Source organism: Lycorma delicatula, chromosome 11, assembly GCF_047948215.1.
Source record: "Lycorma delicatula isolate Av1 chromosome 11, ASM4794821v1, whole genome shotgun sequence".
NCBI classification, from domain to species: Eukaryota; Metazoa; Arthropoda; class Insecta; order Hemiptera; family Fulgoridae; genus Lycorma; species Lycorma delicatula.
The window spans coordinates 39,177,832-39,193,735 of NC_134465.1; the positions used below are offsets into that span (position 1 = coordinate 39,177,832).

Sequence of the window (15,904 nt, forward strand, 5' to 3'; positions counted from 1 at the left end):
TATTCTTGAAAGACAAATTGACAAGACGCGTTTATATTTTTCTATTGCACGCTACGATACCTAATTGGAAGCACTACGTCATCGATCCGTATTGTTTAATACGTAACGTACCGTTGTTTAAGGCCAAACGGCAAAATTATGTGAAGACAGAAGTAATATTCGTTCTTATATAAAAAAAGTAAACAAAAAACTGTATGTCGAATACATATCGATCGTCCTAATTGTATAACAACTCATTATATTGTAGTGAAATAATAGATTGAAAAAAAAGTTTAAAGATTACGTATCGGCTAAATATTTATAATAATAAAGTAATCAGTAAAACAGTTTGTAAGTATTAACGTATCGTAATTAGTTTTTAATTATTTACTCCCGATTAGGCGGCTGTGATGTTAAATTCGTTTGCAAATGACTACATAAACGCGGTGAAATAGGCGGCGAAGTAATCGTACAGACCTATGTTATCAATCGACTTAACATTCCACGTGACCTAGTGCGGATAGTTGTTTCTGTGAATTCCCACTAAACGAAGGTCAGTACCGACAAATACACTGTACGTCATCGGTCGCTATAGTAACCGGAGAACGCAAGAATCTTATTGGTTTACAGCGACAAAACATTCTTAGTATAAGAGTTATATTTCACATCTTTTCCTGTTTGCTTAGTTCAGTGTTGTATTCTGTCTGTTAGAGAGTGCTGAAGATAGGCGGTGTCATCGCGCAGTATTTATGCTATACTATTTGGGCTTTTTTTGTTATGAACTACTAATGACTAATAAATATACGCTTATTGAAATCAAAAATATCGCGCGATTCAGTAAGTAATACATTTTTTTTATTTACTAACAATTAATTTTTTGATTATATTTTTTTCACCTACGGAGTACATATATTTATTATGTTTTACTAAAAATAGTGTATAAATTTAATTATTATATCGTCTTACCGTTTATTTGTCGTAGGAATATCCTATTTGTTTCGCCGCATCAGTGTATCGGTATCATCGGGGAATGAAAATATTTACGATTACGTTTCGTTAGTGTTAGTACAAAAAACTCATAACATTACGCCACAATATTATTAAAGTGTGTATTTACAACGCTGAAGCATATTGCCGTTACCCGGTCTAAATCTAGGCTCGAACCGATTGAAATTCTATTAATTTTTTGTCTTTTATTGCCGATGCAGAAAACACGTTATCCACTTCTAATTTTATTTGTTCATTACAGAGAATTGAACCGAGCGATTTTTATATTTTATAAACTTTGCTGGGCATTCGTATTACAGTCTTTATTTATTATCTTCATATCTTTATCGATTGCATTATATTCATATCCGGTGTTCAAAATATGATGTGCGTAATTTTATTTTTCTGGCCGATTCAATTTTATTCCGGCTTGTGTTGTTTGTATCAATTTTTAAAATCTATTTTTTAACTTACATATATATAAAATTTCAAATTTATTCACAAAAGTTAGTAATAATTTAGAAATGAAAATCAACACAAACAAAATTACTTAAGAATAGTGTCATACTGACTGAACAATAAAAATAGTAAAATAATATTTTTATTATCATCGACAAAACTGTCTTCTGCCAAATTAATTAATAATTTGTAAATGATGCGACGTACGAGAACGAGGTAATTACTCGAATTACTGTTTATTTGATATTAAGGAGAACATGCCACTCTCCCGACGTCAATTTAATTACAGATTAGATCGATCTGATAATTAGAAATTAATTTTTTCGATTTTGTCTAACAAATAAAATGAAATACCTTTTATGTACTGTCAGCGATCGTTGTACGTCGCACTGGCAAAATATTGTTATCGGTCGGAAATTGAATTATCTATCTTTTTTAATTTTAATATTATTTCGATTAATACTAAAATCATTGTTAAATGTAAGCATGTGTATATCGGAACATATTTTTGTATGTATTGGTGTTACATGATCTTTAGTGTACGAACAGACTGAATTACCGCGTACCACGTCCCTAAAAATAGAATTTCTTTGTATACGCCTTTTCATATATGTATATATTACAGGAGCAGTTAAGTTATAATTGTGAAATCTAATGTGGCATGTCTGTTATTAGGGCATTAATGTTGTTAAATGATGAAAAATTGTTAAGGTTCGGGAAGATATCCAGATTTTGCTACGGTGAAGGAAAAGGGATTGGACTTAATAAAAAGTTTACTTTGCGTGATTTGGAGCTTTTCGTAAAATGACATTACTATGGAGAAATATTTAACTGAAATTTCATAAAAATTAATTTTTTTATTAACTTTTGATCGTTTCAACCTATCGAATTGAAACATTTTGTAATTTATCTAAGACATAATAATCGATAAGAACAGTTATCAAAGCGTGTGGAGGTAATTCATTCAAAAGATTAAGAACCGTATTAATAATTTTTTTACCATTACATTCTGACAGAAATTTATTACTTATTTGTTTTTTTTTATTTCTCCGTAACAAAACACAAGATTATTAATATTTAAGCTATAAACAGGAGGTTTTTCAATTTTTTGTAAAAAATCTGAGGTATTACAGACACCGGTCGGTTGCTTTTTTTAAAATATCGATTCGTTTCACGTGCTCAACGATTATGCCGCGGGAATACGAAACGGAAACGTACCCGGGATTCGAACCCGGGACCGCCAGGTAAAAGACCGAATCGCTACCGTTCCGCCGGGTAGAATGATAAAACTAACTTTAAAAAGTATTTTCGAATTTAAATTTCAAAGTTTTTATACTTTTTAAAGTAATGAGAGTTACTTTCTTCGCGAGTAAAGATGTTCACAGCGTAAGCTGTGTCTACGGTGAACAGAACGAAGATCATCCGTACGAATGTACAGATGTGGGGGGGGGGGGCAGCAACCCAAACATTTTAAACGGTAGGTTTGAAATTTTAAAATGGTAAACCGATTAACGAGTCTTATCATTTTAAAGGGCGTTCAACATTTGTAACGTTAAAAAAAACATCCGACTACAACCTGTCAAAACAGCGGCCATTTTCTTTTTAAGCGATCTACATTATTCTTCTTAAAATGGCCGTCTTATTTCGCTCATATCGAAAAGATCCTTTTGAGAAAAAAGCATTTGCTTTTTATTTTTTCACTGTTGAGCAGTTACAGAAGATAATATAGACGGTTTTTAAAACTAATTATGAAAAGCATTAAATGACTGCCGTTTTTTGGTGGCATTCTTTCGATTAAAAATGTTTGAGTTTGGTTCCGACGGTTCTTTGAATGCGGTGATTTATATCCGAAAAAGTAGATGGTTTCGGGATAGGAGCAGCTTTTAAATTTTATTTTTTTGTGTTTAACGGTCGACAAATTATTTAGTATCTCGTACTCGAAGAACAGCTTGTATTTATAAGCTACCGATCTGAATAATTATTTATCCTGCAGATCGTGTTTAGAGCAAATATCGCATTATCAGTTATGTAAATCGAATCGATATAAATCGCGCAAATATAGTATAGCAACGTAGTATTTAATTACATATAAGTATAAATTAAAAACAAAATACTTTTAATTTTTAAAGAACAGCGTTTATTGTTATTATGTATATAGATTTTACTTTTTTGGAGTTGTTTTATAATTTTAAGTGTTCTGTTTTTTTTTCTTTTAGAGAATTATTGCTGAAAATGAATTCTTTGTCTGGGAGTGGCAATATCAACAACAATTTTTTGGATGCAAGATTTAATAATATCCCAGCCGATGAGGTCAGTGTAAAAAACTTAATTGCAACGTAATCAAAAATTATGCACGATTCCTGTTTTAAAATTAAAAAATCTTTAATAGTCAAAACACACACACACACACACACAAAGAGAGAGAGAGGGAGAGAGGAGTAAAATGGGAGACAAAGTAACCATAATTATTTTAATATACTTGAATATTTTAAATAGATTCAGTGAACAAACACTAAATGAACTTATTTCAACACGTGTTAGCCTAATTTTACAAACCTACAAAATAATTTTAAAATATAGTCGATTACATTTTTTATGCTACTCGATAAATAAAATAGATATTTCTTAATTTTGTTTTTTTCTTTTTTTACAAACATTTATTGTTAAATGACAATACATTATATAGTAATAGCTCCTTTTTTTTTAATAACTAAAAAATTTACAAAGAAGTTATTTATATTGTAAAAATAACATGCTACAGTAATTAAATGCGTGTGATTTTATTCATAAAAGTGGAAGTATATTATTCCAATAGAAGTAGACTTTGATTTTAGCTGATGAATTCGATAAAATTTAGTCGGTCGGTAATCTCTTACAAAATCAATCCTCGCTTCAAAACTAGACGCGTCAGATAATTTTGTTGATGATTCGATTCGATTACTATAACCTTAAAAGTTAAAAAATTATTTTTTAAACGCACATCGAAGGAAAACGTAAATAATGAAATTATGTATAATTTCGTAGGTCAAATGATCGATCGTATCTTGTAAGATACGATATTAGATGACGCGAGGTAGAATGAGTATCAATCTTTGTGGATTTTATAAATACTTTAAAAACGTATCTCTTTAAATCTTTACCACCGTATAGTCAATCGATTTGATATTCGGCTGTAAAGTTTCATTTTTTTATGTACTAAGTTGAAATTCAGATAATAATTATTATAATTTCTACGTAGAGTACCGTTTTAATTCTATTATTATATGTCGACGCGTTTCCCAATAACTCCGTCGTCAAAACTTATCGTATTGTAAATACGAATGCGTTAAATTTTGACGACAGAGTTATTACGAAACGCGTCGACATATAAAATAATGAAAACGGTACACAACATAGAAATTAACAATTCAAATTCTGTTTGCGTTCGGTGAATTAATGCGCCGGCATCGATTCAAAAATAATACACCGCGGATCGTTTTGTTTACAACAAATGCACAGTCTTTAAATTACTTCTGTAGGTTTTCCTGTCGGTGTACCACCGCTGAAGGTTAGCGTACGGTAAGAGCAGTCGCTTTCTAAGTTAAGGCGGGAACAAAACAATCGTTTTCCTAATTCATCCTCTTTGAAAGTAGTTTAATTTACGACGAATTTCAATTTATAAACCGACGAATGCGAACCGTGAGTAGAAAAGTACATATCTATTAGCAAATTACGTTCGTATATGCGTCTTAAAATTTATCGTTTTGATTCGGTAAAAATAAAACTTTAGTTCCTTAGGATAGCGGCAGATTTTGTTTATTTAAGTTGTTTTACCGATGCGAGTAAAACGATCGCAGGTGCGATACGATTATTATTGTTTAAACGTGTCACACCCGATTTATTTTTTTAAATTTATTCGCCCGGTTTTTGTCACGTTCTTTTTGTTTGTTGCAGCTGGTGTATGACGGACAGGATCCGGATTCGCTGTCGACGTTCGGGATTATTAGAAGCACGATCGACGAATCGTACGGCGATATTTTAAATTCCGATCCGATGTTGAACAGCTGTAACGATTTTAAACGCAAGAACAAGACAGAAGATATGAGCGCATGGAAGGGAATACATATAACCGAATGGACGTCTAGCGACGTACTGTACTGGATTTCAGAGGAAGCCAGAAATAATAATATTTTTTTATTCGACTCGTATCTTCCGAACTTTTGCGAGCTAGAAGGCGGCGACTTGATGAATCTAACGATCGAAGACTTCATGGGTAGAACGCCTAAGGATCGGGCGTTCGCACAGAAGTTATATATGGCCTTACAGCGCATTAAAAACGGTCAGAATATCAGTAAACATAGTGACCGCCGGCCGGAAACAGATAGTAATGAAAACGACCTTCATCTTCTGACGAGTATACAAAGCTTTACTATTAACGACAGGGAGGACAGAAATCACGATAAAAATAACCGCGAAGGTTACGATTTGATGAACGTAGGATACACCGGGGACGATATCGTTTTATCTCCGTACGATTTATGTATGGATATTCGACCTGATCGCGACAGCGGAGTCGATAGCTGTTCGGATAGCGAACAAAGTTTCGGCGGAGAACATAATTACAAAAGTTTAGAAGATTTGTGCTCGATGCAAAACGACGATAAATCCGGCCGGGAACATTTAAACTTAGATTTTTCAAATCGGACTACGAAATTAGAATTTAGGAACATCGGTGAAACCGATGACCGTCGGTCGGATTCGTCCATCGAAGAACAAAATGTGAAAATCGAAGAGGAATTATCGAACCCGCCCGCTAAAAAAAGGCCTGGAAGGCCGAAAGGAATCAGGAAAAAGAAACCAGGTACGTTATATTTTAAACTGTTATAATAATTAATTTTACCCGGGGTCAATCGTTAATATTTCTGTAACGAATAGCTTTTGTTAAAAGTTTATCGGTTTTTGTCGATAAAACATTTTATTAAAGATCGATAAACGATTATTTCAGTAACACAGGGATTTTGAAGCGAACTTCTTGTTTTTTTTTTTTTTTTAATATAAATATTTGTGTTTTGTAGCTTACTTCTTTTATCCTTCCACGTTTCATTTTTATTCTTGCCTTACGACATATAAGATTGTATATCGATAAACGAGCTACCGCTGTTAATAATTAAGACAAGTTATTTTCTTTGCTCGTATTATATCTGTTTATAATTAGTACGGATGAGAAAACTTTAATGTTCATTTAGAACTGTGACTTTTATCTACTTTCCTATTTATTAAATTTTATTACGAGGTCATCACTACAATTTCATCGACGCCTCTGCTCTTAAGGTGTCTAATTTTACGGTTTGTAATTTATTATGTGCGTATGACTTTTTTAAAACTAATAAATGAAAAAAGATGTTTAAAATTTGAATATTTCATCATAATAATATCTCATTTGTTCAAATGAAATTTCAAAACATAATGAAAAATATTATTCTACATAAAAATTTAACAAAATATTTTTAAGCCGATTCTCATTTTGATTTGCTTCATTTCATTATTACTGCGTATAAAAGTGTTATCCGTTTCTTATACGTTTAATTTTCTTCAAACGTTAATAATATTTAATTAAATATAAAGCTCGCAGTAATGTTTCTACAGTGATTTGCGTGAGGCTGTTTCATAGTATTTCTGTATTCTAAAATCGATATTAATGTAATTATCGTACGGGGAAATATTTGAAAAATGTCATTTTATTTTTATTTTATGAAAGTATAAATGCATCAAGAGTAGGTGGTGCACGAAATGATCAGATATTTTTTTTTAGCAATAATTGTTTAGGTTAATGTGTTTTATGTTGACAGAAGTGATATCAGTTCGTGAATATTAGTTTCTTCTCTTTCCGAGCGCGCTGTTCGTATCGTTCAAAAAGGAAGATGACTGTTGAACAGCGCGTAAAAACCGCGTTGTTTTTTAATGAAACGAAGATGCGATGCTTACACAAAGACGGTTTCATGCACGTTTTCAAACTCGGTGGTTGCCCTCATTTAAAACAATACGAAAAATTTAATAGTGACGGTTCAGTATTTGAGAATAAGCGCGAACGACCTGTCGATGTTCGTTCTCCATAGAACTTCGAAGCTGTCAGAGCGATGCGCCGCTCTGCACCTTCGGATTTGCCGAGGAATCGACAAGAAAAGCAACAGCACGCGGATTTCTAGGCGATCTGTGCAACGAATTTTAAAAACCGTTTTGCATTTGTATCTGTACAAAATAACAGTGGCGCCTAATTAATGGTCGACAAGCATCAAAGAATGGCGTTCACCAAGCGGGATGTGAACCGATACGTATTGTTGAAAGACGTTTGTTTTTCAGATGAGGTGTATTTTTATCTAGACGGGATCGTTAATAAAATAAATGTGCGTTTTTTGGCTTCCGAAAATCCATTCGCGGTACGGGCCGCTATCTCAAGTCGCGGTATGATAGGGCTGTTCTTTTTCGAACAGACTGTGAACGTTGTCTAAACGTGCTGCGTAATAATTTTGTTCCTCGGCTTTTTGCAAAAGGGGTTTCGCTTAGAATACGAGTGGTTCGTGCAGGACGTAGCCGGACCGCACACAACTGGCATCCGAACAGTCCTGATTTAAATCCGTGTGGTTATTTTCTTTCGAGAGTTCTAAAGGAAAAGATTTTCCCTAAAAGTCCACGAACAACGATGGAACGGCGAGCGCCGATCATCTAGGCGTGCGACGAGATAACCGGTGATACATGTCAAGTTATTAACGACGTAGGAGTTGGTGTTGAAGAAGTCGCTAGACGTGTTGGTGGTCGTACCGAACACGCGATAAGCAGAACAAAATCTTCAGGTATATAAAAAACGCGATGCATTTTACTTTTCTATATTGCGACTCAAATAAATATTTTTTAACAAACAAAATGTACGATCATTTCTTGCACCACCTGTATTTATTCATAAATATTAACTGAATTTTCTAAAACTCGCTGCTAATTTGATTTAAGTTTATAAGCGGGTTATTCTACCAAGTTTTTTATTTTTTTTTATTTATTATCTTCTTAGTCCTAATTTTACGAATGTTTGATTATGTTTGTTTAAAAAACTATTAATTTTCTTACAGAGAAAGTTGGACGATTGTGGGAGTTTCTCAGAGATTTATTACAAAATCCGGAGTACAATCCAAGCATTATTTGTTGGGACGATTATGATATTGGAACGTTCAGATTTGTACGCAGCGATAAAGTAGCGGCTCTTTGGGGAAGCAAAAAGGATAATCCGCGAATGACCTTTGACAAATTCAGCCGAGCGATGAGGTAAGCGCCTTTTGTAATTTTATTATTAATATTATTATTATTTTTTATTTAACGATCAGTTGCTCGTAACATAATAGAACTTCTGAGACTGTTTTTAGCAACTCAATGTAATCGTCAGGATCGTCTCTACCGCATGTCCTTACCGATATACTTTTTTTATACGCTTCCCCCGTAAGTGCTCTTTTACCTTCTTTAAAATCGCTAATTTCAATAGCAAATGAGGATCGTTATAGGCAAAATTATAATGGGATACGGAAATATTCATTTACAGATGTCATTTGATCATCTTATCTTTAAACACGATTGAAAAAAATCTGCCTACACAGTTGTAAGACATTCCCGTTACGCGGCTTACACACGCATACACACACGACTTAATTTAGCACATCAGTATTGCACTAGCGCTCCATATGATAACAGGGGGTACTATTAACACAGTATACCCGCTTAGACGCTGGTTAGAGCATATTGTTTTGGGGTGGGGGTGCGATTTTGCAAATATTATTTATAAATACGCCTAAGAAAAATAAGACCTTAATCGGGTGAAATTTCAAGATACTGAGGGTGACGTTACTCTACCAGTCACCCCCTTGATTTTGTAAGTTGAAAATTGAATAGCATCAATGCCCCAAGTGCAGATGTTTGGACAAAATTGGTCCAGTAGTTCTGGAGATATAAGGTGATTTAGATTGCGACACCGAACACACGCACATTAAGATCCGGAAAATTTCCATTCGGTTTTTTGGGTTCCTTAGGTGTCAAAAATAGATGAAGAAAAAAGCATTTGTAAAAATATAGCTAAAAGAAGGGACAAACTTATAGGCTACATATTAAGGCATCCTGGAATAGTCGCTTTAATATTGCAGGGACAGGTAGAAGGAAAAAATTGTGTAGGCAGGCAACGTTTGGAATATGTAAAACAAATTGTTAGGGATGTAGGATGTAGGGGGTATACCGAAATGAAACGACTAGCACTAGATAGGGAATCTTCGAGAACTGCATCAAACCAGTCAAATGACTGAAGACAAAAAAAAGGGTGTCAAAACGTAAACATCCGGTGCCCCGAATGCCCGCCTTGCCCGAATGGGACCGATTGCAATACTTCCATAGCTACAGCGCTAGTGTGGAAAGCAAAAATGTTGCGATCGTAATAAAGAAATTAAGAAAAGTAATTTTCATGACGGTCTTTTAATTGAAATCAATAATGATAATAGTCTGACTGATAATGTATTAAAAATCTAAATTACTTAGAGACGATCGATTGTCACATCGTTCGATGGAGGAAGCGTCAAACATCAAGATAAAAGAACAATACACAATGAAGATTATTATAATAAATAGCATAATGAGGAAAATCGAATCCGTAGAAATATTCATATGCGGATACAGAAAGCATAGATAACAAAAAATACTTTTTTAAAAAACGTAAATTTTATTTGAGTGAATCGACCGGAACATTTTAAATAATCATGACAAGTGTCATATATTATCGAAAATGATTTACTTTGCAACAGAGATATTATTGAATATTATCTTCATTGAAATTCAATTAGCTTGACCTTTTAATAAATTAATTCAGATAAAAAAATCTATTAAAAAATATCATAATGCTAAAAATAAATATCTTATTTATTTATTTATTTTTTTTCAGATATTACTATAAACCAAAAATATTCACCGCCGTACATAAGAGGCTCATTTATCAATTCGGTGAGAACGCAACTAAATGGCGTACTTCAAATCCAATACTACGCTAAGCACTTATTCTGAAGTTACGTAACGAAACAACTTTCCAGCCGATTACAGGTAAATGGAATTTTTAACTAATTTTTTTTTTTAACTAATTTTCAGAGCGAATTCTTAGCCGATTATTTTCAGTTTCTTGCCGAAGCTAAATATTTCGACAACATGCGCCACGGTACGAGTGGTACTTCTGTTTAGTTACATTAGAGAGAGGCGGTACGGCGGTTCACACGCCGTACCGCCTTCTTCTTTTTTTCCCTACATCCCCGAGCCGGACATCCAATTAAGTATACTCGACTCGGGGACGTGTCCTTTCCGGATCTTTTAGTTGCTTGTCTCTAATCTCCGACGGAAGAAACCAGGCCCGGCTATGCCGTTCCCAGTTCCAAGCTCAGTCGAACCCAAAAAATGGTTCGCTGTGGGCTAAGTACTCCTTTAATTGTTCAGTACTTATGCCGTTAGATCATTAATGTCTTTAAATAAACTCCTTGTTAGTCTGATCAATATATATTTAATTTATAACACATTTAGATACATTTTCACATATTTAGATTATCTCGCATTGTTAAATTTAAAATTGTGTACGTGTACAAAGTTAATGTTTAAAGAATATTATAATTAATGTATTTATTTTTAGTTTAACATTTTAAGTTAGTTTATTTACCATTAATAAGGAGAACATGAAACTGAACATAGCTGCCCGTCAAAAATCCCTAGGACTTTTCCTTTATAATATTGTAATGTAATATTAGAAGCGATAACATGAAATAATATAAATAATCTTTGTTCGTAATCGCGTTAAGTTTAACAATATAATTATAAATACGTATTATACAAAGAAAGATAATAAATAAATATAATATAAGATGTTGTATAATAACATGATTATTAAAGAAATGTTACAGCTAATAATTACTGAATTTTAAATGTATATTCAACACGATATAAATATCAGAAAAAAATTAACATATCGCTTATAGTCGATTATTAAATCGATAGTTTCAAATTATGTTCACGTCGGTTTGTACATAATACAATAATAAGTGGAAAATTATTTTCATTTTTAAGTGATATTTGAATGAGACATCCTGTGACTAAATACGGTGCACAAGATGTTCCTTAAGTTACGGTTCATAGTGCATAATGTTTTATCTCTTATTACACGGTGTTATATGATATTTGACACTTTTGATTGCACTTTCCCATAAACAAACACACAGAGTGGTAACGGGTCACCGGATCGGTGCTATTCGTATAACATCGAGATATCGTACTACTTTCGGTGCCGGTACTACTTCAGTCATTCCAGGTAGAACTAGCGCGCAGCTATGCACTTTTCAGGAATAGAGGAATTAATTAAATAATTTACGATTTATTTTTACAGTACTGAAAAATATCTTACTTTTTGTTACAGGTAATACATACGCCCTTTGTATAATTTGTGATATCCTGCTGCCGGCTGATTTTCAGGGCTGCTTCTACAGAGATGACAAAAATATCAAATTTCACAACGTATACTCAACATTTAATCCATTTTTGATCTACCTCTGTTATAATTATTTTTAACGGCAAGAAAAACTTTTGTTCGTGTATCTGGAATCGTAAACGGTGATTTAACCTATTTTGGGATGCTGAATTCAAAACCGTTATCAGAATTTGCGTAATACGTCACGTATACATACGATTTATTTACCGATAAATGCATAATCGTTATTTAAAAAAAATATTATTTACGAATATTTATTTAAATCAACTAAATTTTTATTTATTCAAACGCCGATTAATTGAAATGCATTATAATGGTTTCTAAAAGTATAAATCGATAATCAAATTGACGAATGACAAATATTTTTGTCAATAATTAAATGAAAAAGAGAAATTTGTATATACGACAAAGATTATTAAAAAGATAAAAAACTAATAAATCCTGCCGATCGAACTGTAAAATTATCCTTATACAAGTTACAATTTAATTTCAACAAAATAACAATTAAAAGATTTACGTGCAACTTTTTTTTTCTTTTTTTATAATGCAATAATATTCAATCTTAATTGCGGTTCACATAATTTTAAAACTCTTATTCAAAGAATTTTCTTTTATATAGTTGAAACTTTAGTCTAGACAACTGAAGCTAAACCGAATAAAATTTTAAGTTCTGTAGTAGACGACAACAGATATCTGAATGATGTCATCGTACCAGACATGTTTGTACGCTTCTACTTCACACGATACTTCGTATGTATTTTTTTTTTTTTTTTTTTTTTTTTTTTTTTTTTTTTTTTTTTTTTTATTAATCGTGTACGCGTATCATTAAAAAGTAAAAATAAACAAACTATTTGTAATCGTAACCGGTAGTCTATCAAAATGAGTTTATTAAAACAATTTACGAAAAACATTTACGCGATCACGTAATTTCAATAATGTATTTGAAATCAGCACTCAAATAACAGTGAGAAAAGTTATGTAACATGTTGATACAAATTGTGCGTTGACTACTGAATTTACTTCTTTTTGATTTTGTTTATGGTTTGCGCTTTAAGAGTGCAAACTCCTAAAGTTTTTTTAATGCAACTTGAAATCTTTTTCATCTGTATAGTTTTTATATTTTTTGTTAAAAAAAAGTTATATAAAAAATATAATTGCACGAATGATGTTTTTGTCACCGAGGGATTTTATTAAAAAAAAAAGTAAAAAAAAAAAAATTATAAAACCAGCCACTGTTTAAGAGTTATAAATCTAACTTGAGCGACTCTCTGGCAATATGCAAGTTATTTTGATGTGATTTGAACACTATATTTTGTGAATGAATAAACTGTTACTGTGATTAAATTATACAGATATAAAGTAATATATATACATATTTTATTGTAAATATTTAGTGTAATTTTTAGTGTTAATTAAGATGTTAAAACTTTGTGTATAAAAACATTTATATACTCGTTTAAAATTTTAAGTGGATATTCTCTGTGACTTAAGATCGATTACCTTTGTAATTTTGGAATATAATTTTTTTTGCAAAATGATAGGCGAGAAAAATATGATTACCATTTTAAAATACATTTTTACCTAATTATTATTAGATATTTATTTTTTTTTGCAAATCATTCTATATTTGTTATTAGAGCTTTGTTTATTGTAAATAGATTTAGTTGTGATATTAAGTGCGGGGCTATCTTTTTACGGATAAATAGATGTCGAGTAGTTTTAATTATTATAATTAGTTAATTTTACAACTTATTTTTATATGTACTTTTCTAAAAAGTGTGCCATAAAAGAATAAAAATTAAATTTCTTACTTTCCGTACGAGTTTTATTTTTTATATGTAAATATAATTGTTGTAAATCATTTTCCCGGCAGTCTGTTAATATATAATTTGTTTTTCTATGAATACTATGTTTTATTAAAACCTTATGAAGGTTTTCCTTAAAGAAACTGAAAATTGTTTAAATAAAAATTATTTTAAAACGTACACGATTTCTGGCTTATCTCATTTTCGAGGTTTTCCTCTCCGCTTTTATCGCTCGCAGTATTTTTTCATCGCTGCAATGTAGTTTGTCTTGTGATGTGCAAGTCCCTCACAAAAGTTTTCTTATTATTATAAATAGAAGCGGCTGAAACATAACGCACACCGGAACGTAATGGAAGAACAGAATGTCGCACAAAGCGACAGCTGCTACTAATCATTTGGTTTCCTTTCCCTACTGCTGACATTGAAAACTCATCGACCCGCACCCATTGTTTCCTTTTAATCGTCATTGTTATGGAGTACAACGCAGTAGCAGGTATACTTTGTACCTACTAACTCAATACGTCTAAAACGACGTGTGGCGATCGAATTTTAACAGTACAAAAAGTGAACGTTACCGACCGAAGTACTGCGAATAGATAGACGATAAAATTTTGGGCATCAGAAGCCGGTAAAGGGTATATTGAGGATGAACATCGACGGCAGACGGATCGGTTTGTGTGAACGATAAGAAGCACCAAACCTAGGCGAAAGAATAATTAAAAATAAATTCCTTGCGTTACATACAGCTGTTAAAACTCTTTAAGAGATGTGTTCGTCGATCCACGGAATCGATAATTTTGCAAACGCTCGGTAACATACTTCATGTGACTGCCGAGGCTTTTGTGTTAAATTAGAACTTAACCCTTTATAATAAACAATTCGGGAGTATTATTTTCACGATTAAAACGGTTCATCAAAGGTATTCTTTTCAACACAGATGATGACCTGAAGAGTGCGGCAAGGTCGTGGATCGAAGAAATACTACTGGCATTCTTTTTCATTTAAATGACAAAACCGGTTCACGGTAAGGAAAAAGAGTAGTTGTAAATGGCGATTAGAAAAATAAATATTAAGTTTTTGTAGCAAATAAAATATACTTTTATTTCATATTTGCTTCATTTGCATGTTATGAGCTGTTGTAAGGATAGGAAACTAGGAATGATATTCGTATTGGTTTCACTAAAAACTTTACTCCGAACTACACTTCATCGTGTTAGTTCTTGCTTATTTCTCATTTCTTCTTCGGCGCTAATCGATTGTAATATAAAATGCTTTCTGATCTTACAGAATGAATCTTTAATGAACACACTTTCAGTAACAAAAAAGCAATCTAAACAAGCCGGATGTTACATAGACTTTGCCACAGCGACGAGCCGCGTATAGCGGTTTTTATTTCCACGTCGCTACCGGATATCCATATCCTATTGCACATGTGAACAATGAAAATGTTCAATATGTGGAGCTACTGCAATAATTCATGATATAGCTCCTTTTTCTCGACCTAATAGAGATTCTGCACAATCAGTGCAAATATGTGAACATAAATCCCAGCTACGTTCATGTTCTTCTGCATATGAATTAATAAGTTTAAAAGTTTCTTCTCCAGTAGTTCTTCCTACAAGCACTTTACTAAAAAGCATATCTTCTTGGTTTGAAGAATTAAAAATGCAACGAATACAATAAAAATAGCTAAGCCAGCGACATCTGTAGCTACATCTAATTGCAACGTAAAACAATGCAAAGATTTTAAACGCCACAAAAGTTCATGTTCACAGTATTTGTGGAGTTTGTTTTATTCACCTTGCCACTGAAGTATCAGAAAGTGGTATTTTATTTAATGTCTTTAATATTAAAATTATCTCAAAGTTTACAAAAAATTACATCTATAAGACAAGGTTTTATTAATTTTTCAGCAATAGTATATGCTTTGCCCAACCCTAGCGATTTGATAACTAATTTGAAAGGAAGCCTCAAGAAATGCTTCGTTATTGGAAAACATGTATTTAGAAATGACATTCATTTTGCTTATTAGATCTTCATGTTTACGTTGAAAGTATTCAATAGTTTTTACATAGATATGGATGATTCAATTCTAAATGTCTTTTTTTTGGCTGGATTTAAACTACTATTGTTAACAATTTTTTCACATTCA

General features: G+C 32.3%; 1 protein-coding gene across 1 annotated transcript; it reads left to right on the plus strand.

Annotated features, from left to right (window-relative positions):
- The first annotated feature begins 653 nt into the window (after positions 1-653).
- LOC142332547 (uncharacterized) lies at positions 654-13,762 on the plus strand. Its single transcript, XM_075379002.1, has 6 exons — positions 654-816; positions 3,642-3,735; positions 5,359-6,265; positions 8,526-8,718; positions 10,370-10,524; positions 11,876-13,762. The coding sequence occupies exons 2-5, from the start codon at positions 3,658-3,660 to the stop codon at positions 10,473-10,475; spliced, it is 1,284 nt and encodes a 427-aa protein (XP_075235117.1). The 5' UTR covers positions 654-816; positions 3,642-3,657; the 3' UTR covers positions 10,476-10,524; positions 11,876-13,762.
- The last annotated feature ends 2,142 nt before the right edge of the window (positions 13,763-15,904 follow it).

Coding starts and splice junctions, on each gene's coding strand:
- LOC142332547 (XM_075379002.1), top strand. CDS start 3,658: ATGAATTCTTTGTCTGGGAGTGGCAATATCAACAACAATTTTTTGGAT. Junction 3,736..5,358: donor ATAATATCCCAGCCGATGAG/GTCAGTGTAAAA, acceptor TGTTTGTTGCAG/CTGGTGTATGACGGACAGGA. Junction 6,266..8,525: donor AATCAGGAAAAAGAAACCAG/GTACGTTATATT, acceptor ATTTTCTTACAG/AGAAAGTTGGACGATTGTGG.